Here is a 25,222-nt window from a genome sequence, read left to right on the forward strand (position 1 = left end):
TTTAACTATTTATTTGTATGATACAGCTGCAAATAAGTATTTGAACACCTGTCTATCAGCTAGAATTCTGACCCTCAAAGACCTGTTAGTCTGCCTTTAAAATGTCCACCTCCACTCCATTTATTATCCTAAATTAGATGCACCTGTTTGAGGTCATTAGCTGCATAAAGACACCTGTCCACCCCATACAATCAGTAAGAATCCAACTACTAACATGGCCAAGACCAAAGAGCTGTCCAAAGACTCTAGAGACAAAATTGTACACCTCCACAAGGCTGGAAAGGGCTACGGGGAAATTGCCAAGCAGCTTGGTGAAAAAAGGTCCACTGTTGGAGCAATCATTAGAAAATGGAAGAAGCTAAACATGACTGTCAATCTCCCTCGGACTGGGGCTCCATGCAAAATCTCACCTCGTGGGGTCTCAATGATCCTAAGAAAGGTGAGAAATCAGCCCAGGACTACACGGGAGGAGCTGGTCAATGACCTGAAAAGAGCTGGGACGACCGTTTCCAAGGTTACTGTTGGTAATACACTAAGGCTGCATTCACACCTAAGCGACAGCCGCGTACGCGTGTAGCGGCAGATTTGCCGCGATTACAAATGTATCTTTTTTTTTTTTCTAAAGTATTCCCATTGCTGTCTATGGGAAAACGCGCCTGTCGCGTGAAAAAAAGGGTCCGGGACTTTTTTTCAGGCGACAGGCGTTGCGCGTCTATGAGATGTGAACCATCTCCATAGACGGCAATGGGAATTCTCCCCTCTAGCGACAGAAGCGTCCCGCGTCGGGCGTTTTGTCGCTTAGGTGTGAATGCAGCCTAAGACGTCATGGTTTGAAATCATGCATGGCACGGAAGGTTCCCCTGCTTAAACCAGCACATGTCAAGGCCCGTCTTAAGTTTGCCAATGACCATTTGGATGATCCAGAGGAGTCATGGGAGAAAGTCATGTGGTCAGATGAGACCAAAATATAACTTTTTGGTCATAATTCCACTAACCGTGTTTGGAGGAAGAAGAATGATGAGTACCATCCCAAGAACACCATCCCTACTGTGAAGCATGGGGGTGGTAGCATCATGCTTTGGGGGTGTTTTTCTGCACATAGGACAGGGCGACTGCACTGTATTAAGGAGAGGATGACCGGGGCCATGTATTGCGAGATTTTGGGCAACAACCTCCTTCCCTCAGTTAGAGCTTTGAAGATGGGTCGAGGCTGGGTCTTTCAACATGACAATGACCCGAAGCACACAGCCAGGATAACCAAGGAGTGGCTCTGTAAGAAGCATATCAAGGTTCTGGCGTGGCCTAGCCAGTCTCCAGACCTAAACCCAATAGAGAATCTTTGGAGGGAGCTCAAACTCCGTGTTTCTCAGCGACAGCCCAGAAACCTGACTGATCTAGAGAAGATCTGTGTGGAGGAGTGGGCCAAAATCCCTCCTCCAGTGTGTGCAAACCTGGTGAAAAACTACAAGAAACGTTTGACCTCTGTAATTGCAAACAAAGGCTACTGTACCAAATATTAACATTGATTTTCTCAGGTGTTCAAATACTTATTTGCAGCTGTATCATACAAATAAATAGTTAAAAAAATACATACATTGTGATTTCTGGATTTTTTTTTTTTGATTATGTCTCTCACAGTGGACATGCACCTACGATAACAATTTCAGACCCCTCCATGATTTCCAAGTGGGAGAACTTGCAAAATAGCAGGGTGTTCAAATACTTATTTTCATCACTGTATATGAGAGAACTTGAATCGTTTGTGCTTTTTTATATCTATCTGGAGTTCAGCTCTAACCACTTATATCCTACGCATTGTAAAATGACGGCCGCAAGGTGGCTCTGCCATCCTGGGCGGCTGTCATATGACATCCTTGGGCCTCCCGTCCGCTAGGTGGCACGCGACCGCCGCGTCATCCGCGATCGGTAGTTACACAGCCAAGAACATGGACCTGTTTGTGTAAACACACAGATGCACGTCCTGTCAGGGAGAGAAGACCGATGGTGTGTCCCTTGTACATAGGGACACTGATCAGTCACCTCCCCCGGTCAGTCCCTTCCCCCCACAGTTAGAATCACTCCCTAGGACACACATTTAACCCCTTGATTGCCCCCAGTGTTAACCCCTTTCCTGCCAGTCACATTTACACAGTAATTAATGCATTTTTATAGCACTGATCGCTGTATAATTGTGAATGATCCCAAAAATGTGTCAAAAGTGTACGCTATGTCCATCATAATGTCGCAGTCACAATAAAAATTAGCAGATCGCCGCCATTACTAGTAAAAAAAAAAAAAAAAAATGCCATAAATCTATTTCCTGTTTTGTAGACGCTATAACTTTTGCGCAAACCAATCAATATACGCTTATTGCGATTTTTTTACCAAAAATATGTAGAAAAATACATATCGGCCCAAACTGAGGAAAAAAATGTGATATTTATTATAGCAAAAAGTAAAAAATATTGGGCCAGATTCACAAAAGAGATACGACGGCGTATCTCCTGATACGCCGTCGTATCTCTGTGTTAGGGCCGTCCTAACTATGCGACTGATTCATAGAATCAGTTACGCATAGCTAGCCTTAAGATCCGACAGGTGTAATTGAATTACACTGTCGGATCTTAAGGATGCAATTCTAGGCCGGCCGCTAGGTGGCGAGGCCATTGCGGTCGGCGTAGAATATGCAAATGAATAGTTACGGCGATTCCCGAACGTCCGCGCTGCCCGTCGATCTAACTTTACGTAGTTTCCGTCGAGTTACGTCGCGTAAAATTAGGGCTGAGCCCTAGTTGTCCTAAGCCATGTTAAGTATGGCAGTCGTTCCCGCGTCTAAATTTAAAAAACAACGTCGTTTGCGTAAGTCGTCCGTGAATGTCGCTGGACGCCATTTACGTTAACGTCAAAACAAAAGACGTCCGTGCGACGTCATTTAGCGCAATGCATGTCGGGTAATTTACCCGACGGAGCATGCGCAGTACGTTCGGCGCGGGAACGCGCCTAATTTAAATGGTGCCCGCCCCATTTGAATTGGGCGGGCTTGCGCCGAGCGCATTTACGATACACCACCGCAAGTTTACAGGTAAGAGTTCTGAGAATCAGGCACTTACGCTGTAAACCTGCGGCGGTGTAACGTAAATCACATACGTTACGCTGCCCAGGACCAACGTAATTCTATGTGAATCTGGCCCATTCTGTTTTTTCCCAAAATTGTCGCTCTTCTTTTGTTTATAGCCCAAAAAAATAAAAAACGCAGAGGTGATCAAATACCACCAAAAGAAAGCTCTATTTGTGGGGGAAAAACCTATAAAAATTCATTTGGGTACAGTTTTGCATGACCACACAATTGTCATTCAAATTGCAATAGCGCTGAAAACTAAAAATTGGTCTGGGCAGGAAGGGGGTGAAAATGCCCGGAATTTAAGTGGTTAAGAATAAACTATATTTTAAGGTGCTGCTGGGTAGACATTCATTTATACTGACATTTTCGGGAAAAAATTGGTTTACTCTGCTTTAGCTTTAGCTGCCATTTCCTCAAGTTTTTTTCTGTGGGGTGTTGTTAATGGGAATAATGCGATCCATCTAGTTCTGATAATTGGAAGGAAACATGGGGTACTGAGGAGCTGGGTTCACTGTAGGAGAAATAGCCATTCCTTGGTTGGGAGCAGTTGGATGTACATTTCTTTCCAGGCCACTATTCCCGATCACAAACACCTGCTGGCAGAGAAATGATAATATAAGATTAAAACATTTAATTACTGCATATTTACAAAGTTAAATCCACAATTTTAAGCCCTAAAAAGACATTCAAATCCAACCAAAAAAGTTGTAAAATACAGGACAGGACTAATTATTTATGATTTGTTTTTTAACTCAGAAAGAGTATTTGATGCATGGAGAGAATGTCACATATTTAATAGCGCTGGACCTCTAAGGTTACCCTACTGGTGTTGTTATCTTAAAGTATTGGTGTTTATGTAAATGATATGGTTCCCGGAAAGGCAGCTGCTACATCTCTAAGGTCAGTTTGGCTTGTAGTGTAATGTAACAAAAACATTTAAATGAAGCGTCGCAACGCTACTGGGAGGACCAGATACAAATTTTTTCCAATAAAATTCAAGAGGACAATCCAAAATATAGCCAACTGTTAAGGCCTGTGCTTGCAATCACTTTGAAAAAAAAAACATTAAAAGTTCACTTCTAGTCAATCACCCCCTGATGACAGAGGTGGTGTTGGACCTGCAAAATGTGTTAACTACTTTTTGGATTGCCCCCCTTGACTTATCGGAATTGGAGTTGTATGTGGACCTCTTAATAGTGGTGTGGTGTCTCAATAATTTTTTTTGTTACAAACCATTTTAGGAGATTGTGCGGCTGTATAAGGCCATTTCTTGGATTTAGGTGGTCATTCACATGATATGGGTGTAGCAAGTGCTGGGACTTCTACCACTGTCATGTAGACTTGGACAATGTTCATCTAAGGCAGTAACAATCAGAAGGCATTCTCTATGATGCTCCACGTGTTCACTGTGTCTGTTTTATTCAAATAGTGACAGGCAGATGGATCTTTTACGGCTGCCTGATTGACCATGAGCTATACAGAATGTTATTTCATTTCCTCTTTATACCTTTCGATTTGAAAGTAAAGCACATTCGGGTCCAGAGAGTATAGGGCATCACTAGTCTTCATCTGCAGTATCTGTCTCTAAAGTAAAGTGTTTGTACTTTGACCTATAATTGAATTCTTGTACAGGAATCTTTTGCTGATTACATCTTCTACTAAGTAGAGTTCGTTGTTTTCCTACAAATATCTATGACAGTGATCCTTAACCTCTGCCTTCAAGTACCCCCAATATGCCATGTTTGGGAATTCCTCTTGGATAAAATAACAGTCACCACCCTTTGCTGACTACATCTTCCACTAAGTAGTAGACATGTGCACACTAAAATATTTTGCTTCAGAATTTCGTTTTCGTCAGAAAAATGTATTTATTTAGTTACTCCCGAAATTTGTTTTTATTTATTTTGTTTAGTTAAAAAATGCATTCGTTCTGAAAATCTGAATTAAAGTTGAATATGTCAATTGAAGGCTTATGGTGTCTGTCGAATGTTCTAAGAATATTCAACGAAGCAGCTAAACTGTACAACACCGCAATTGTACATTTCCGGTCAAATGCTCCGCCCACAAGCTATAGTAGAATTCTTATGTTGTTTGACTAGTAATAATTATATTTGACCATAAATGTCCGCTCACGGCGATCGTATGTTTTTAGCTGCTTCATCGAAATCTTCATGTCTCTATGTCGAATCTTTTCTCTCTATGTCAAATAATCTTGGACTAATAGAGTTAGGTTAGGCACATTCAACCGCAGGTTCGATAGACACAGATCGCTATTGTTACCATTGTGTGGAATCTTCTATCTATATCAAACTGTTGCCGAAACAAAACGAAAATAAAGCAGTTTTTTATTTCGGATATTTTCGGATTTTTGATTCTGCGCTTTCGAAAATCCCCCGAAATTTGGACAAAATGCATTTGGCCGAAAACTAATGCACATGTCTACCAAGTAGAAGATTACCTTTAGTTGTTTTCCTACAAGGACTGATGGATAGTGGTTCACAACCTCTGTCCTCAAGTACTCCTAGTAGGCCATTTTTTGTTGAATCCTCCTTAGTTAAAAAGGCTGTCATGGGACCCTTTGCTGAATGCATCTTCCACTAAGTAAAACATTCCCTTTAGCTATTTTCCTATAAGGATCTATGGCAGTGGATTACAACCTCTATCCTCAAGTACCTTCAGTAGGCCATGTTTTGGAATTCTTCTTAACCACTTCCTTACTGGGCACTTAAACCCCTTCCTGACCAGAGGACTTTTTGCGATTCGGCACTGCGTCGCTTTAACTGACAATTGCGCGGTCGTGCGACGTGGCTCCCAAACAAAATTAACGTCCTTTTTTCCCCACAAATAGAGCTTTCTTTTGGTGGTATTTGATCACCTCTGCGGTTTTTATTTTTTGCGCTATAAACAAAAATAGAGCGACAATTTTGAAAAAAAAAATATTTTTACATGTTGCTATAATAAATAGCTCAATTTTTTTTTTTTACGTTTTTTTTTTATCCTCAGTCTAGGCCGATACGTATTCTACATATTTTTAGTAAAAAAAAAAAAAAAATCGCAATAAGCGACTGGTTTGCGCAAAAGTTATAGCGCCTACAAAATAAGGGACAGAATTATTATTATTTTTTTTTTTTTTTTACTAGAAATGGCGGCGATCTGCGATTTTTATTGGGACTGCGACATTATGGCGGACACATCGGACACTTTTGACACATTTTTGGCGCCATTCACATTTATACTGCAATCAGTGCTATAAATATGCACTAATTACTGTATAAAAATTATTTTTTACTAGAAATGGCGGCAATTTGCGATTTTTATTGGGACTGCGACGTTATGGCGGACACTTTTGACACATTTTTGGGGCCATTCACATTTATACTGCAATCAGTGCTATAAATATGCACTAATTACTGTATACATTTTTTTTTTTACTAGAAATGGCGGCGATCTGCGATTTTTATTGGGACTGCGACGTTATGGCGGACACATCGGACACTTTTGACACATTTTTGGCGCCATTCACATTTATACTGCAATCAGTGCTATAAATATGCACTAATTACTGTATAAATGTGACTGGCAGGGAAGGGGTTAACACTAGGGGGTGAGGAAGGGGTTAAATGTGTATCCTGGGTGTGTTCTAACTGTGGGGGAGGGGGGGTGACTGGGGGGGGTGACCGATCTGTGTCTCTATGTACAAGAGACACAGATCCGTCTCCTCTCTCCCCTGACAGCACCGCTGTCTGCGAGAGCCGGGAATGAGAGATGATCTCATATGTAAACATATGAGATCGTCTCTCATTGGCCGCACAGATCGCCTAGGAAACGGCCGCTCCGATTGGCCGGTTACGGCGATCTGTGACTGGCTGTGTCCAAGGGACACGGCCAGCACAGCAGTTCCCCGCTGCGCGCTCGGGAGCGCGCGCGGGGAACGCGAAAAGGGGCGGCCGTAAAAACACGGCCTCCCAGAGAAGTAGAGCCACCCTGCGGCCGTACAAAGTCGTACGGCCGTCGGGAAGTGGTTAAATAAAATAACTGTCGTAATTACCAAGTCACTGGCATTGACTTAAAGCACCTGTAAAGGAAATACTGAAACGTGGCCTGTTGGAGGTACTTAGGGACTGAGGTTGGGAACCACTGGAAACATGGCCTGTTGAATGTACCCAAAAACTGAATAAGGGAACCATTGATCTATGAGATTTATTTTCATACCCTAGCACAAGCGTTATGCTTGCCAAATATTATTAATGATAGCGTTAAACTAAAAAGAAGCCATCTAACTGCCAATTTGTGGAGCCAAAACATGGACAACATCATACAGGTGAAACTCGAAAAATTAGAATATCGTGCAAAAGTTCATTTGTTTCACTAATGCAACTTAAAAGGTGAAACTAATAGACTCATTACATGCAAAGCAGAGATTATTTAATAATAAAAAAAAATTGTGTAAAAGTGGGTATTTACAAAATGCAACTGACAAAGGGCCAAAAACACAGTGCATGGACATTCACAGAACACAGGGTACAGCTAACGCATTTTGGGGGAGCACCCCCTTGCTCAGAGCTAGGCTGACAATTGATACTTGATGCTTTTTACAAAAAAATTCTCTTACCTGCTGTGGAATAGAATTTCCAATCATTGAGCTACATCCAAATGATGAGATGGAGATGGACAAACACAGCTGTAGCATGGTTGCTATGATCAGTGATATGAAAATTGTCTCTCTAACAGCCTGTCAAAAGAAGCATGGGAATAATATATGGCATATTTGTATTTCTAATTTCCTATTCATGCATCATTTCAAGTTCTGCACAAGCCACTAAAAGTATCATAATCAAACCAGTGGCAGCTGGTGTTATTTTCTTTTGGAGGGGGGCTAGGGTGACCACATTTTCAAACTGCCATTCAGGGAGTTTTCGAATTGGGGGGGGGGGGGTCACATCTTTAGATATCAGGGGTTCATGCTGCCGCGAGCAGTTTTAAATTACATTTTTTTATTTAGAAATGTAATTTTGCTGTGGTACTGTTATGAAAATACGCTACTTTACAGGCAGACTAAGGAGACCCCCTAGGCATGATATTTAAAACAATATTTAATTTTTATTGTTTCACCTTGAGTATTATTAAAGTCAATGCTCCTGAAAAAGACTTTTTTTGCATTGATACATGTCCCCTGAGGCAGGACCCGGTCCCCAAACACGTTATGTCAATAACTTTCATATAAGCCTTATAAAATTAGCAATTTTGATTTTTCATGTTCGTGTCCCATAGACTTTAATGGTGTTCGCACAATTTTTTTGCCTGTTCGGAGTGTTTGGCTCATCCCTAATGATGGGCAAAGAGGCTGTGGGCTTTAATATTTTAAAGAAAGGTACTTGTCATTATTATTGCTAAAAAGAAGGTACAGCTAAAATCAAAACTTATTTTTTTCAATTTTGGAACCCTGTAGGGAACCCTGTTAATTATTTTTGTTTGTGCCATCTAATGGGGTTTTTCTTCACTTCCTTTACCTTTTTAACAAAAGGAAATTAGAAGAAATCTCTGAAAAGGAGAAAGATCCCCAATGTGCTTCAGGTGTATCAGAGCATTTAACTTGATCAGGGCCACATGAAAACAAACAATATATTTACAGTATATATTGTATTTGGTCTGTCATTAATTGGGGAATATTAATAAAAAAATAAATATATATATATTACTTAAAGAATTATGTATGCACAGTTGGACCATGATATCTACATACAGTACATCAGTTTTATGATTAAAAATTTAGTACATAAATTAATACATAATTTAACAATAGTAAATGTAATGTAATTGGTGATTGAAAAAAAAAAAGAATAAAGTAAACTAAAAGAGTTCTAAGGTTACATAAAATTATATAAATATAAAATGTAATAACAATGACTGTTCCATATTCAGAGCACATGTATAAAACCAAAACATAGTACATATTTATAAAATCATTATGATTAATAATCTCATTATAACCAGACTGTTAATGTGCATTGTATTATAATATGAAACATGAAATGCTTGATAACTGATAGGCCAGCTAATAATAATCATTAGCCATGATAAAGGATGACCCACTGATGCCCTGGAAGCAAGTTGGCTTATTTCTTTTAACTTAAAGTGGAACATTATTTAGAAAATGAAGTCCTGATATGGTCCCTTTTACAGGAATAGCTGATTAAAACATTAAAAATTAGTTTTTATACTGTTTCAAAATGTAGTAATACACTTTCTCACCCTGCTCTGCAAATGCTCAGTTGCTCTCTATTTTCAGTAATGTGGCTACAATCAGAGCCACTAGAGGCCAATCTGCTGACAGCTTTAAGATTCACTGCTACTTAAGAGGGAATAAAGCAACAGGAATGACACAGACTGTGCCTGGGAAACACAGATTAGGGAGGAAGAAAAGAGAAGCAGGAGAAGTGAAAGGACAAACTTTGCTGCCAGGGAGACACAAAAGAGTTGACTGCGTCTTATCTTATTTTTCTGACATTCTCTCCTTTATAGGCTGTGGACTTCAGCACTCTGAGCCAAGACATACAATCAAGGCTGAAGATGTAAATATTTTAATTACAGAAAGTGACATTGTTTTTGAGTTTAGGAAGAGGGGGAGAGTTTCGGATAAGAAAGTGGGCTCTGGGCTTCAACAAAATGGCGGCCTCCAGCAAAAAGAATTAGGCGCAATTTAACACACACACTGATTTTGGTAGCATAATTATTATGCTTTTGTTAAAAAACATTAATTGCTATCAAACTAACATTCCACCTTAAACAAGAAAATTCATTTACCATTAGACTCAGTCAGAATAATTGGAAGAATTGGTGTTTAACACCAAATGTACAATGGTCAACTGCACGAGAACCTTACAGAAACTAACAACTGTCATAATGTCATAATTTTTATTTCCTTTAGAGCTAGAAGCACAGAAACAAAGTTTTCACTCAACACTTGTCAAGAAGGTTAGTAAGTATGTTCTTTTATTACAGCATGCAGCTCAATCAATTATTTGTTTAGCACAAAGTGATGTTTTATGTTGTTTTCAAAATGCGATGCCCTAAAGAGGAGGTCCACTTATTGGTTATTGTACTCACCCATATTGTAGCGCAGGCGTCATAGCAGGTGGAATATCCATTCATGACCACATCCACTAAAAGAATCACAATCTCCACCGCGGATATCACTGCACTGATAATGTTCAGGGCCAAGCTAGTTCCAACCTGTGCCAAACCCATTCAGACATCACAGGAATTATCATTGTGAAAAGGACATTTTTTAAAACAGAAATTGAGATGTAAAAAGGAATAGAATGCACAGTAGCTGTAGTGAGACAGATGAAATCTTATTGGGTGGCATGAGCAATTGCATATTATTCAATAACATCTTGCATCTTTCATTTAAATTGCATTGCTAAGCACGAAGGATAAGTTTGAAATATTTTTTTATCAAAACACAACCAGGTTTAAATCTTAGAGTGGTTGCAAAGGTTCAGTTTAAAAAAATAAAATAAAAATAACAAACATGTCATACTTAACTCTGCTGTGCAGTTGGTTTTGCACAGAGTGGCCCGATCCTCCTCTTCTGGCTCCTCTTCTTCTCGAGTGCCCCGTCAGAGAAGCGCTCTCCTTTGTGGACACCCGTGCAGGCGTGCCCCCATGTCCTGCTTCTGCATCTATTCACACAGAAAGCAGGACTCAGCCCCACCCCCCGCCACCCCCCGCCTAGAGCTTATTACTAATGTTCAGATAAAGGAACACCTGGGTAGCAGTGATCATAACATGATTTCATGTAATATTAACTATAAGCAAGAAATACATACAGGAAATATTAAAACACTAAATTTTAAGAGAGCAAATTTTCCAAGGATGAGGGCTGCTCTCCAGGACTTGGACTGGGAGGGACTATTGGCACAGCTGAACACAGAACAGAAATGGGAATTCTTCAAAAAGACTGTGTGGAACCTCACTGCAAAGTATGTTCCCATGGGCAATAAGTTTAAAAGGCTAAAAATAAAACCTATGTGGCTCACGGTCAAAGTTAAAAAAGCTATAAACAAAAAGAAAGTAGCTTTTAAAAAATATAAAAATGAAGGAACACTAGTGTTGTTTAAATGTTACAAAGAATATAACAGGATATGCAAAAAGGAAATCAAGGATGCAAAAATTCAAAACGAACGACAGATTGCAAAAGATAGTAGGACAAACCCCAAAAAATTCTTTAAATATATTAATAGTAAAAAGGTGAAGTCTGAGCATGTAGGCCCCTTACAAAATAATCTAGAGTGGGTGACTGGGGACAAAGAGAAGGCAAATTTATTAAATGTTTTCTTCAGCTCTGTGTATACAATGGAGCATGGGGGAGCTCATGTCCAAAATGGGGGTGGGAGTGACACAGCCTCAAATCCACAATGGCTCAAAAGTGATATGGTCCAGAAATATTTAGACAGAATAAAGGTGGATAAAGCACCTGGACCTGATGGCATCCATCCACGGATCCTAGGTGAGTTGAGCTCTGTCATTTCAAAGCCACTGTATCTAATATTTAGGGACTCATTAAAGACAGGAATAGTACCACTGGATTGGCGCAGGGCCAATGTGGTGCCCATATTTAAAAAGGGAACAAAGTCTTTACCAAGTAACTATAGACCTGTTAGTTTAACTTCTATAGTTGGGAAGATACTGGAACGTTTAATAAAAGACCACATGGATGAGTTCTTGCTGGAAAAAAACTATTTAAGCAACAGACAGCATGGATTCATGAAAGACAGAAGTTGTCAGACAAACCTGATTTCCTTTTATGAAGAGGTAAGTAAAACCCTGGACAGAGGCGTGGCTGTGGGCGTGATATATTTGGATTTTGCAAAAGCGTTCGATACAGTTCCGCACACACGGCTCATGTGTAAGGTAAGGTCTACAGGATTGGATATATCAGTTTGTAAATGGATAGAAAACTGGCTGAAAGACAGAATTCAGAGAGTCGTGGTTAATGATTCTTACTCTGAATGGTCCAAGGTTATCAGTGGTGTACCCCAAGATTCAGTGCTGGGACCCTTACTTTTCAATATATTTATAAATGATATTGGGTCTGAGATCAAAAGTAACATTTCTGTCTTTGCAGATGACACCAAGCTATGCAGTGGAATAACGTCCTTACAGGATGTCTCCAATTTACAAGCCGACCTCAATGCTCTGTCTAATTGGGCGACTAAGTGGCAGATGAGGTTTAATGTAGATAAATGTAAAGTTATGCACTTGGGGGCTAAGAATATGCATGCATCATACATACTAGGGGGAGTACAACTGGGGGATCTGTAGTGGAGAAGGATCTGGGGGTTTTAGTTGATCATAAGCTCAATAATGGCATGCAATGCCAAGCTGCGGTTTCCAAAGCGAGCAAAGTCCTTTCTTGTATTAAGAGAGGTATGGACTCCAGAGACAGAGATATAATTTTGCCCCTGTACAAATCATTAGTAAGACCTCATCTGGAATATGCAGTTCAGTTTTGGGCCCAGTTCTCAAAAAGGACATCGGAGAACTGGAGAAAGTGCAGAGAAGGGCAACCAAACTGATAAGAGGCATGGAGGAGCTCAGCTATGAGGAAAGATTAGAGGAACTGAATTTATTCACTCTTGAGAAGAGGAGAATAAGGGGGGATTTGATCAACATGTACAAATATATAAGAAGCCCATACAGTGAACTTGGTGTTGAGTTATTCACTTTACGGTCAACACTGAGGACAAGGGGGCACTCTTTACGTCTAGAGGAAAAGAGATTTCACCTCCAAATACGGAAAGGTTTTTTCACAGTAAGAGCTGTGAAAATGTGGAACAGACTCCCTCCAGAGGTGGTTCTGGCCAGCTCAGTAGATTGCTTTAAAAAAAGGCCTGGATTCTTTCCTAAATGTACAGAATATAACTTGAGTATTAAGATTTGTAGGTAAAGTTGATCCAGGGTAAATCCAATTGCCTCTCGGGGGATCAGGAAGGAATTTTTTCCCCTGCTGTAGCAAATTGGATCATGCTCTGCTGGGGTTTTTTGCCTTCCTCTGGATCAACTGTGGGAATGGAGTTGGGTGTATAGGATTTTACTGTGTTTTTTATTTTTGTTTTTTTATTTTTTGTGGTTGAACTTGATGGACTTTTGTCTTTTTTCAACCTGACTAACTATGTAACTATGTAACTATGTAACATCATTGGATTTGATTGACAGCAGCGGGAGCCAATGGCTCCCGCTGGTATCAATCTTTCCAATTAGGAGATGAGACACACCGGCCGGAGCTGGTGTGCTTGTTCCGGTCGTGGGAATTATGGGACTCATGCAAGTATAAGGGGGCGCTGCAGCACCACAGGAGGTTTTTCACCTTAATGCATAGAAAAAACGGCGAGGGTTTACAACCCCTTTAAGCTGTCCACTCACAATACATTTGTTTTCTCCTTCTCCTTACATAACATGTGCAAAGAACTACTTTAAAGCATACATTTGTCTAAGTAAAAAGAAAATGCCAGCAGGATGATTTTCTTTTTTTATTGCAGAAAATATATGGATACTGGGTACAATGCTTGCACCACTCTTACAAAGATACAAATTGAGCAAATGCTGCTCCTAATTTACAAAGGGGAGCAACCCACATTGTTAATTAGGAGCAATAGGCTCTTCGTTTTGTGGCTGTGACAAACATGTACCATGAGAAAGAAGAGTCTGATCTTCTTACTCCAAACTTTTTTATGCCCGTCACTTCCTCCACTCAGCTCAGAGTGAGAGGGAGGAGGAGGGTTGTTACTGTACAGGTTCTGCTTGTGTAGTGTAACCACTGCTTAAGCAGTGAGAGGGATGCAAGCTGTCTACTGACAGTTCACAACCTGTATGACGAGGTCAGACCTTTCTGGAATCTGTGTAACTTCTTTATAGTAAAAACTGCCATATTCTCTGTTAATTAGGTATTGACCCTGCACTAGTTTCTATTTTATTCTGAAATATGAACTGGCGCAGGTGGCACAGATGGACTTGAAACAGGTCTATCTGCTAAGTTAATATGGAACACCACTTCTGCCTGTTTCCTGCGCCATTATAATGATAAAGGATGTTTAGTTAATTCTACGGACTATGTATATTCTGTATTCAAAGCTTCTTATCTAAAGCCTCGTACACACGTACGGGATTCCCAGTGGTAAAAAGTCCACCGAGAAACCCGAGGGGAAAACCGAGAACCTGCTAGGTAACTTTTCCCCCTACACACGACCGGGTTTCCCGACAAGAAAACTGCCATGAAAGCTTTGGTTGGGAATCCTGGCCATGTGTATGCTCCATCACAGTGTTTCCCATAGGAAAACTGCCGGGTTAAAAACCGTCGGGAATCCCGGCGGGAAAAAAGAGAGCTGGTTCTCTTTTCTTTTTCCGGCAGTTTTCCTGTCGGGAAAACTGCGATGGAGCATACATACGCCCGGTTTTCCCGACCAAAAGCTCACATGGCAGTTTTCCAGATGGGAAAACCAGTCGTGTGTACGAGGCTTTGTTTCAAAACTTGCACATGCGCAACTTCATTAGCATTCTTGGCATTTCTCAGTGCTGGGATGAATAAATGTCATGACCTTGCAGTAATACTTTCATGACCTGTCTGTCTCTTACCTAGTCTGGGTATCAGCCTTAGTGCTTGCTTTCTCACACCTGCATGGTTAAAGCGGTTGTAAACCGCATATATAATTTTTTTTTTTTTAAACCTGCAAGGCAAAAAGCATAATCAGCTAGTATGCTTCGCATAATAGCTGGTTATGAAATACTTACCTAGGAACGAGGTGTGTAGCACTTACTTGGTCCACGCCGAGCGAGATGTCATCTTGCTCCGGCGTGTCTTCCGGGTATCGCCGCTCCAGCGCTGTGATTGGCTGGAGCGGCGATGACGTCATTCCCGCGCGTGCGCGCGGGAGATTTAAAATCGGCAAGGTCCGGTGGCTGCCGGATCTTTCGCCGTGGATTCCCCCTGCGCATGCGCCGCTGCAATCAGCGGCGCATTGCGAGGGGAATATCTCCTAAACCGTTCAGGTTTAGGAGATATTCTTTATACCTACAGGTGAGCCGTATTATAGGCTTACCTGTAGGTAAAAATGAAAAATAAGGGTTTACAACCACTTTAAGTAATCTTCCCTCAGTGTGGCTCCACCCTAGCCTCAACAGGAACCACTATTTTAACTTGTGTGTACATATATTTAATGTATTCATGTTTTGTACATGTACCAATTCTGTGCTAGATATACTCTTTAATAAGAAATACTTTAATATGTTTATATACTTTATGGTCTGTCATATGCTTCATTTAAAGTTTTTTGTTTTGTATTATGGTAATTAATCAGTCAAGTATTAACCACTTAAGTACCGCCTAACGCCGATATACGTCGGCAGAATGGCACGGCTGGGCACAGGCACGTACCTGTATGTCGCCTTTAACCACTTAACCACCGCCGAATAACGGCGGCAGGGTGGTTCCTTAACTCTGGGAGGATGTTATATAACATCCTTCCAGAATCGCGCTCCCACGCACCCCCTGGGGCACGCACATGGGAGTCTCCGTGACCGCCGGGTCTAGAGGACCGGGGCATCACGGATCATAGTAAATCACGGCTAATAGCGTCTGTTTACCACGTGATCGCTACGCCCAATGACGGAGCGATCACTTGTAAACAAACAGGCGTCATGTGATGACACCGCTTCCTCTCTTCCCCCCTCTGTACCGATCGGTACAGTTTGAGAGGAGAGGGGGGAAAGCGGAGGCAGCAGCAGTGTGGGCTGGGGATCTGTGACAGTTGCAGTCACAGATCCAGCCATCCATGTTCAGCCATCCCTGCCCATACTGTGCAATGCCCTGTGCAATACCCAGTGCAATACCCAGTGCAATACCCAGTGCAATATTCAATAATTTAACAAAAATAAGTAGAAGAATACGTATCGTCCTAAACTGAGAAAAAAATATGTTTATTTTATATATTTTTTGGAGATATTTATTATAGCAAAAAGTTAAAAATATTGAATTTTTTCCAAAATTGTCGCTCTATTTTTGTTTATAGCGCAAAAAATAAAAACTGCAGAGGTGATCAAATACCACCAAAAGAAAGCTCTATTTGTGGGAAAAAAAGGACGCCAATTTTGTTTGGGAGCCACATCGCACGACCGCGCAATTGTCAGTTAAAGCGACGCAGTGCGGAATCACAAAAAGGGGTAAAGGTCCTTAACCTGCATAATGGTCCGGGTCTTAAAGTGGCGTTCCACCCAGGAAAATTTTTTTTGCCCAAAAATCATAAAAAAAAATTGTTTAGACTCACCCGAAATACCTGTTGCTATGCGGAAGTCCGTAATCTGCCTCTTCCGTAGCCGTGGTCCGTCTTCTTCTTCATCTTCTCCTAGTGAATAGGGCGCACTGCTTTCTGGGAACTGTGTGTGTTCTCAGAGAGCAGCCACCCATTCACAAGTTGGCGCGAGACTCCCGCATGCGCAGTAGGAAATGGGCAGTGAAGCCGTAAGGCTTCTTTGCCTGTTTCCCATTAGTGTAAATGGCATTGTGGGACCTGCACTGATCGAGGGATCGGCATCGGGGGGGCCATCAGCGCGGGCAAGTAGGACAGGTAAGTGTCCTTATTAAAAGTCAGCAGCTACACTTTTAGTAGCTGCTAACTTAAAAAAAAAAAAGGGGTGGAATCCCGCTTTAAGTTGTCAAATGGGTTGTAAAGGTACAATTTTTTTCCCCTAAAAAGCTTCCTTTACCTTAGTGCAGTCCTCCTTCACTTACCTCATCCTTCGATTTTGCTTTTAATCGTCCTTATTTCTTCTGAGAAATGCTCACTTCCTGTTCTTCTGTCTGTAACTCCACACAGTAATGCAAGGCTTTCTCCATGTTGTGCTCGCCCCTCCCTTGGACTACGTGAGAGTCAGGACTCTCTACACGTTGCAGATAGAGAAAGGATCTGTGTGTTAGTTGGCGTCCTGACTCTCCTGCTCGCCCCCTAAAGGGAGGGGGCGAGCACGACACTCCACACCAGGGAGAAAGCCTTGCCTGTGTGGAGTTACAGACAGAAGAACAGGAAGTGGTAGGAATTTCTCAGAAGAAATAAGGACATTTAAAAGCAAAATCGAAGGATGAGGTACATGAAGGAGGAATGCACTAAGGTAAAGGAAGCTATTTAGGGAAAACATTTTTCACCTTTACAACCCCTTTAATTTTTCTGGAGTTATGTGTGACACCTTAAAGCGGAGTTCCGGCCACAAATTGAAAAAAAAAAACTTTTTAAATATAAATACCCCTGTAATACACAAGCTGAATGTATTCTAGTAAAGTTAGTCTGTAAACTAAGGTCCGTTTTGTTAGGTTGTTACAGCATTTAGACACTTTATAAAATAGAAATTGACTGGGGCCATCTTAAGTGTGGGCATCATGAAGCCAGACTGTATGACTTCCTGGATTTCAGCCTCGCACATGCTCAGTGCTGTACAAGCAGTGTAATGGTTTCAGATCAGTTTTCAATAGCAATGGGAGTGTCAGAGGAAGTTACCGCCCCTTATCTATGCAAACCTCTCCTCCCCTCCTCCCCTCCTCCCCTCCTCCTTCCAGGAACCAGTAAATATAAGAAATAATTTGTTCCTGTGCAGATATATCTACATAACAAGATGATATATATATCTCTTGTTATATATGTGGTGTGTATACATATACTAGACATGTGCACTGTCAATAAATTCATTTTGTTAGTGCGGTGATGTTAGTGCGGTGATGTTAGTGCTGCGATGTTAGTGCTGCGATGTTAGTGCTGCGATGTTAGTGCGGTGATGTTAGTGCGGTGATGTTAGTGCGGTGATGTTAGTGCTGCGATGTTAGTGCTGCGATGTTAGTGCTGTGATGTTAGTGCTGTGATGTTAGTGCGGTGATGTTAGTGCGGTGATGTTAGTGCGGTGATGTTAGTGCGGTGATGTTAGTGCTGTGATGTTAGTGCTGTGATGTTAGTGCTGTGACATTAGTGCGGTGACGTTAGTGCGGTGATGTTAGTGCGGTGATGTTAGTGCGGTGATGTTAGTGCGGTGGTGACATTAGTACGGTGACGTTAGTGCTGTGATGTTAGTGCGGTGACATTAGTGCTGTGATGTTAGTGCTGTGATGTTAGTGCTGTGATGGTGCGGTGATGTTAGTGCGGTGATGTTAGTGCTGTGATGTTAGTGCTGTGATGTTAGTGCTGTGACATTAGTGCGGTGACGTTAGTGCGGTGACATTAGTGCTGTGATGTTAGTGCTGTGATGTTAGTGCTGTGACATTAGTGCTGTGATGTTAGTGCGGTGACATTAGTGCGGTGACATTAGTGCTGTGATGTTAGTGCGGTGATGTTAGTGCTGCGATGTTAGTGCTGCGATGTTAGTGCTGCGATGTTAGTGCTGTGATGTTAGTGCTGTGATGTTAGTGCTGTGATGTTAGTGCGGTGACATTAGTGCTGTGATGTTAGTGCGGTGATGTTAGTGCGGTGATGTTAGTGCTGCGATGTTAGTGCTGCGATGTTAGTGCTGCGATGTTAGTGCGGTGATGTTAGTGCGGTGATGTTAGTGCGGTGATGTTAGTGCGGTGATGTTAGTGCTGTGATGTTAGTGCGGTGACATTAGTGCGGTGACATTAGTGCGGTGATGTTAGTGCGGTGGTGATGTTAGTGCGGTGACATTAGTGCTGTGATGTTAGTGCGGTGATGTTAGTGCTGTGATGTTAGTGCGGTGACATTAGTGCTGTGATGTTAGTGCGGTGATGTTAGTGCGGTGATGTTAGTGCTGTGATGTTAGTGCTGTGATGTTAGTGCTGTGATGTTAGTGCTGTGATGTTAGTGCGGTGACATTAGTGCGGTGACAGTGCGGTGACGGTGCGGTGACGGTGCGGTGACGGTGCGGTGACGGTGCGGTGACGGTGCGGTGACAGTGCGGTGACAGTGCGGTGACATTAGTGCGGTGACATTAGTGCGGTGACATTATGTGCAGAGTGGGGGGAGGTACAGATGATCAGGCATACAGAGCGGATCTCTGTCTGTGTAGATCTGTATGTGAGTACACTGATCATAGTACAGCCCCGCCTCCCTGCACTAGAATTGTAACACACAGTGCAGAGCTCTGTTGCAATGTACAGGGAGGCGGGGCTGTACAGGGAGGCGGGGCTGTACTATGCTCGGTGCTCTCACATACAGATCTATCAGACAGAGATTCGCTCTCTCTGCCTGATGATCTGTATCTCCGTGCACCGGAGACAGATGGCAGGTGGGCGGGTGGTGGAGGGAGGAGGACGGGGGCGGCGGTGACGGACGGGTGGAGGAGCTAGGACGGGGGCGGAGCTAGGACGGGGGCGGAGCTAGGACGAGTGGAGGAGCTAGGACGGGGGAGGAGTTGGAGAGGGAGAAGAGGAAGGACACCACCTCTATGGGCGGCACTGCCCTCCCTCCCTCCCGCCCCCCGAGATGTTCATCCACGGCTGCGATGTTCAGCCCAGCCTCCTGGGATTGAAGAGACACATATCCCAGGAGGCATAGCAGCGCTGGATGCGGCGGGGGGGGGCCATTCCGCCGCGGCGGGGGAATAAGAGACTCACAGATAAAAACGTGAGTTTTTAAAAGACAAAAATAAAACATCCCAAATGTATTTAAAGGGGCAGTGTAAAAACGAATGCAAAGAAGTTGTAAAATAGGGTGGAACTCCGCTTTAAAGCAGAGTTCCACCTGGGTAGAAAAAAATTACAAATACTGTAGCTGCTGACTTTTAATATAAGGATACTTACCTGTCCACGGAGCTTGCGACGGCGGCACCCGAAGCCGACCTGTTCCTCGGCTCCGGGTGCAGGTGCCAGCATCCTTTCTAAGGCAATTAGGCAGTGAAGCCTTGCGGCTTCGCAGCCTGTTTCCTACTGCGCATAGGTGAGTTGCGCTGGGCTTTCTGAATGGTCCCTGTATGTCTCCCAGAAGGCACCGGGGGGGGGGGGGGGGGGGGGGTTTAGGAGGGGCATTGCATAGTTTGCCGCACAAGATTGCAGCGATCTTTCCCTAAAAGTGGGAGCAAATACCTGGATTTGACAGGTATCCGCTACCCCCTCTTCGCTGAAAGGTGCCAAATGTGGCACCGGAGGGGGGGAGAAATCCTATCCGTGGAAGTGTGGGTGGAACGCTTTAAAGTCCTATTTTGTATTTTTCATTCTTTACATATGTCTATTGATGTGGTACCTCTTCAATTAATTGTGCTCTATGTTTTTTTACAAGATCTCAAATGATACTAAGCTCACTTTCTAATCACAGGGCAATCCTCTAATCTTATCCAACTGCATCTAGTTATTGATGGGATAGACCATTCAACAAATTTACAACATTCACAAATGTTCTGTAATCCTTGTGGTCAGCTCTCTTTTCATAGTCTATTCCAGGGGTCTCCAAGATTTCTAAACAAAGGGCCAGTTTACTGTCCTTCAGACTTTAGGGGGCTGAACCAGTGGCAGTAGAATATATCCTGGTATCCAGCAGGTTTAAACAATGACCTATCTTTGGTGTTGTGGGAGTAGTAGTGCCCCATCGTTGGTGGGAGGAATCAGTGGGAGGAATAGTGCCTCATCATTGGTATCAGTGGTAGAAATATTGTACCATCCTTGATGTCAGTGGCAAGAATAGTTCCCATTGTTTGTGTCAGTGGGCAGAATAGTGCCCCATTGTTGGTGTCATTGTAGGAATAGTACCCTGTTGTTGATATCAATGGAAGGAATTCTACCCCATCATTTGTGTCTGTGTGAGGGTTTGTGCCCCATTGTTTGTGTCAGTGAGAGGAATAGTGGCCCATTGCTGGTGTCAGTGGAAGAATAATGCCCTGTTGTTGGTATCAATGGAAGGAATTCTGCCCCATCGTTGGTGTCAGTGGTATTAAAAAAGCCCCATTGTTGGTGTCAATGGAAGAAATAGTGGCCCATTGTTGGTATCAATAAAAGGAATTATACTCCACTGTTGGTGCCAATGGAAGGATTTGTGCCCAATCATTGGTGTCAGTGGAATGAATTGTGCCCCATCTTTGGTGTCAATAGAAGGAATTGTGCCTCTTCGTTAGTCAGTCGGAGGAATAGTGTATTAGTGTCCCATTGTTGGTGTTAGTGGGAGGAATAGTGTCCCATTGTTGGTGTCAGTGGGAGGAATAGTGTCCCATTGTTGGTGTCAGTGGGAGGAATAGTGTCCCATATTTGGTGTCAGTGGGAGAAGTAGTGTCCCATATTTGGTGTGAGTGGGAGGAATAGTGTTCCATTGTTGGTGTCAGTGGGAGGAATAGTGTCCCATTGTTGGTGTCAGTGGGAGCAATAATGTCCCATTGTTGGTGTCAGTGGGAGCAATAGTGTCCCATTGTTGGTGTCAGTGGGAGCAATAGTGTCCCATTGCTGGTGTCAGTGGGAGCAATAGTGTCCCATTGCTGGTGTCAGTGGGAGCAATAGTGTCCCATTGTTGGTGTCAGTGGGAGCAATAGTGTCCCATTGTTTGTGTCAGTGGGAGCAATAGTGTCCCATTGTTTGTGTCAGTGGGAGCAATAGTGTCCAATTGTTTGTGTCAGTGGGAGCAATAGTGTCCCATTGTTTGTGTCAGTGGGAGCAATAGTATCCCATTGTTGGTGTCAGTGGGGGCAATAGTGTCCTATTGTTGGTGTCAGCGGAAGCAATAGTGTCCCATTGTTGGTGTCAGTTTGAGGAAAAGTGTCCCCTATTTGGTGTCAGTGGGAGGAATAGTGTCCCATATTTGGTGTCAGTGGGAGGAATAGTGTCCCATATTTGGTGTCAGTGGGAGGGATAGTGTCCCATATTTGGTGTCAGTGGGAGGAATAGTGTCCCTTATTTGGTGTCAGTGGGAGGAATAGTGTCCCATATTTGGTGTCAGTGGGAGGAATAGTGTCCCATATTTGGTGTCAGTGGGAGGAATAGTGCCCCACCCACCATTGGAGCACAGGTGTGTGAGGAGGAAGGTGTGTCTGAAGCTGCTGTGTGAGAAGGGAGTTGCCTGGAAATCTATCCCAGCTCTCCTGGCCCCTTTCTGGGGAAGCCATGGAGGGCAGCGGGGCCTCCCCTGCTGGAGGCTCTCAGCCATCTCCTGGGCCATCTGCTGACATGTCTGCCCCTCTACAAGCCTCAGCTGGTGATCTCTCTGCCCCTGGTGTGGATGAAGGCTCGGAGGCCATTCGGGAGCGAGTGGTGGCCAGGATAAAAGTCCTAAACCGGGAGAGGGACAAGCTGTACAAGCTACGTGCGGAGCTGAAGCGCCTGCGAAGGCAACGTGAAGGCTTGCATAGCCTGAAACGCGGATCCATGGATCCAGAGATCCAATTGGCCAAGGTCCGTGTGGACCATCAAGAGACCATCGTGGCCATAATGGAAGGAAGGGATGGTCCTTTCAAGGAAAAGTTCTGCAACGACAGAAGGTTTGCCAAGGTGACAAAGATGGAGGTGGAGGAGGAGGAGACCCCCAGTTCTGACCCCCTGCCCCCCCAGGGAGAGGTAAGCACCCCAATGCCTTCCCAGGACTCAGGAGGCATGCTGAGGGTGATCCAGGTAATGGAGTCTCCTGTGCGGGGGGATCAGATGGTCTTTAATGATGAAGATATTGCAGATGGTGTACCTGCTAAACCCCATGTTGTGAATAAGACTGTGTTTGTACCATCTAGCACCATGACTGATAATGTGCCCAATAATCAGACTGTATGCAGCAATGTTGTGCCTGCTGAGGCTGCAATGCAGCAAGAGATCCGTTTAAAAAATGACATTTCTGTGAAGGAACTGCAAGTCCCAGCAGAACCCATTAACCCTCCTGTTGCTGAGACCAAAGCTGATTGCCCCACTGCTGCTCAGGACTCCACAGTGCAGCATCAGGCGACAGCTGGTACTGCAGCAGCAACAGTGACTGTTCCTGATGGGAATGTGTGTGTGGCTGATAAAAATCATCCCAGTTCAGGTGGGATGGACAATGGTCCCAGTTCAGGTGGGATGGACAATGGTCCCAGTTCAGGTGGGATGGACAATGGTCCCAGTTCAGGTGGGATGGACAATACTAACTCTGTTCATGCAGATAAAGTGACTTCAGTGTGGGGTCTTGGCCCTAATAAACCCACTTTTGCTCAGGTGGTGCGCTCTGCCCCTGGTAGCTCCGCCCCCAAGCAGGGTTTTCCTCTAAGGGCTACCACCTTGAGCCCCCCGGGATCTGGTCTTGGGTCTCTGGCTTCTGCTGGGGGCCCCAGACGTAATGTTGTCATCCTGAAATGGGAAGGTGGTGCAGTCCCCCCTGCACGGCGTGCAGTGGTGGATTTAATTCTAGAAATGGGCTTTGGGGTTAACGATCTCTATGCTTTTATTCATGTGTCAGGGACGCGAGAGTATACTGTCAGTTTCACCAAGCCAGAGGGTCTTGACCTGTTCTGGGAGCGATATGAGGCCCGGTGCAGGTCAAGACCCGAATGGGAGAGTCTGGCCCCAGTTGCGATTTCGCAGCGGTCAACAGTAAAAAAGATCACTATCATCCTCACCAATGAGAGCATCCCTGCCAGGGATCTGGAGGTCTGGTTGAGGAACTACGGAGAGGTTTTGACCAAACCCAGTAAAATATTAGATGAGCGTAACATCTGGACTGGGGGATGGTCGGTAACAGTCAGGCTGGCCAGGGATGGGAATGTTGTCCGTCACCTGCCCTCCTCGGCTTTCATAGGGAGGGATAGGATGACCGTGTTCTACCCTGGTCAGCCGAAGCTGTGCCACCGCTGTGGAGAGAAGGGGCACCTTAGCTCCTCCTGTTCGGCCTTGATATGCTCAGTGTGTCGGGGTCAGGGTCATATGGCCAAGGACTGCACCCAGAAGATCAGATGCAACCTGTGCCTGCGACTTGGCCACCCTTATAGCAGATGCCCTAAAGGCCTGGCACAATATGGAGAAGGAGGTAGTGGATGAGATGTCAAGGCTGGACAGGATGGAGGGGGAGGCCCCTGGTGTACCATCCTCCGCTGCGGTGACCGACCCCCCTGGTCCTGCTCAGGATCCCTCCCCAGTTCCCTCCCCAGTTCCTGTGACCACCCCTCCTGTGTCTGTAAGTACTCCTTCTGTATCTGTCTCTGTGTCCCCCCAGCCTACTGTACCCGCTCCTCTTGTGTCAGAACCTTCCAAGTCTGTGCCCCCTGAGTCAGTTACCCCCCGGGAGTCTATCCCTCCTAAGTCGGATTTACCCCCCCCCATCAGGAGTGGTAGCGGGTACTAAAAAGGTCGCTTCAAAGAAAAAAACAAGGGATGAGGGCATCTCTGAGGCTGACCTGCGGTACCTGGAGGAGAGAAGGAAGGTTGGGCGGCGGAAGAAGCAGGCGGTGAGGACGGAACGGGGACGGGAAGCTCCGGTGCCTGTCTCCACCCGTCGTAGGTCCGCTAGGTGGGACATTTCGTCATCTGGCGCTTCTTCAGAGCTGAGCTCTGATTCAGAAATGGAGTTGGAGGCGGCCTCAAGAAAGAGAGAGGCTTCTGGTGATGAGCAGCAGAGGGGAGCTAAGAAGCAATCCACCCAATAACCCAAATGGCCCCTCGTTAAAAGTGGCGACAATAAATGTCGCCAGCATTAAGTCAGTGAGAGCTCGTTCTATGGCCTTCTTTTTGTTCAGCCAATTAGATGCTGAAATTTTATTTTTGCAAGAGACTAGGCTCACCTCCTTGGCAGATATTCATATGGCCAAGAGAGAGTGGAGGTATGGTCCATCTTACTGGTCTCTTGCGGCCGAGCCTTACGGCGGTGTGGCGGTGTTGTTTAAAACCGGCATGGTAACTGTCCGGCGGGTTATTGAGGTGGAGATTGGGAGATGTATGGTCTTAGACGTCCTTGTGGGAGGGCAGGACCTGCGCCTAATTAATATCTATGGGCCGCACACAAAGTGGGACAGGAAATGCCTTTTTACAAGGATCAAGCCATTTCTTTTTACATCCCGGCAAGTGGTCTTTGGAGGTGACTTTAATACAGTAACTAGGCCCAAGGACAGGAAGGCTTTCAAGGACAGGCTGGGATATGATAGCCTTTTTTTAAATAGTATGGTTAGGGATGCTGGTCTTGT

At 44.0% G+C, this 25,222-nt stretch overlaps 1 protein-coding gene across 1 annotated transcript in view; it reads right to left on the reverse strand.

The window, feature by feature from the left end:
* Positions 1 to 3,368: 3,368 nt before the first annotated feature.
* LOC120909263 (membrane-spanning 4-domains subfamily A member 4D-like) overlaps positions 3,369 to 25,222 on the reverse strand; it is a 43,643-nt gene continuing 21,789 nt past the window's right edge. Inside the window, exons 4-6 of the mRNA XM_040320998.1 lie at positions 10,229 to 10,354; positions 7,734 to 7,853; positions 3,369 to 3,717 (exon numbers count right to left, since the gene is read on the reverse strand). Of these exons, the coding sequence (XP_040176932.1) occupies positions 3,583 to 3,717; positions 7,734 to 7,853; positions 10,229 to 10,354 (381 nt within the window). The 3' untranslated portion in view covers positions 3,369 to 3,582. The remainder of the gene's footprint in view (positions 3,718 to 7,733; positions 7,854 to 10,228; positions 10,355 to 25,222) is intronic.

Source organism: Rana temporaria, chromosome 8 (genome assembly GCF_905171775.1).
Source record: "Rana temporaria chromosome 8, aRanTem1.1, whole genome shotgun sequence".
NCBI classification, from domain to species: domain Eukaryota; kingdom Metazoa; phylum Chordata; class Amphibia; order Anura; family Ranidae; genus Rana; species Rana temporaria.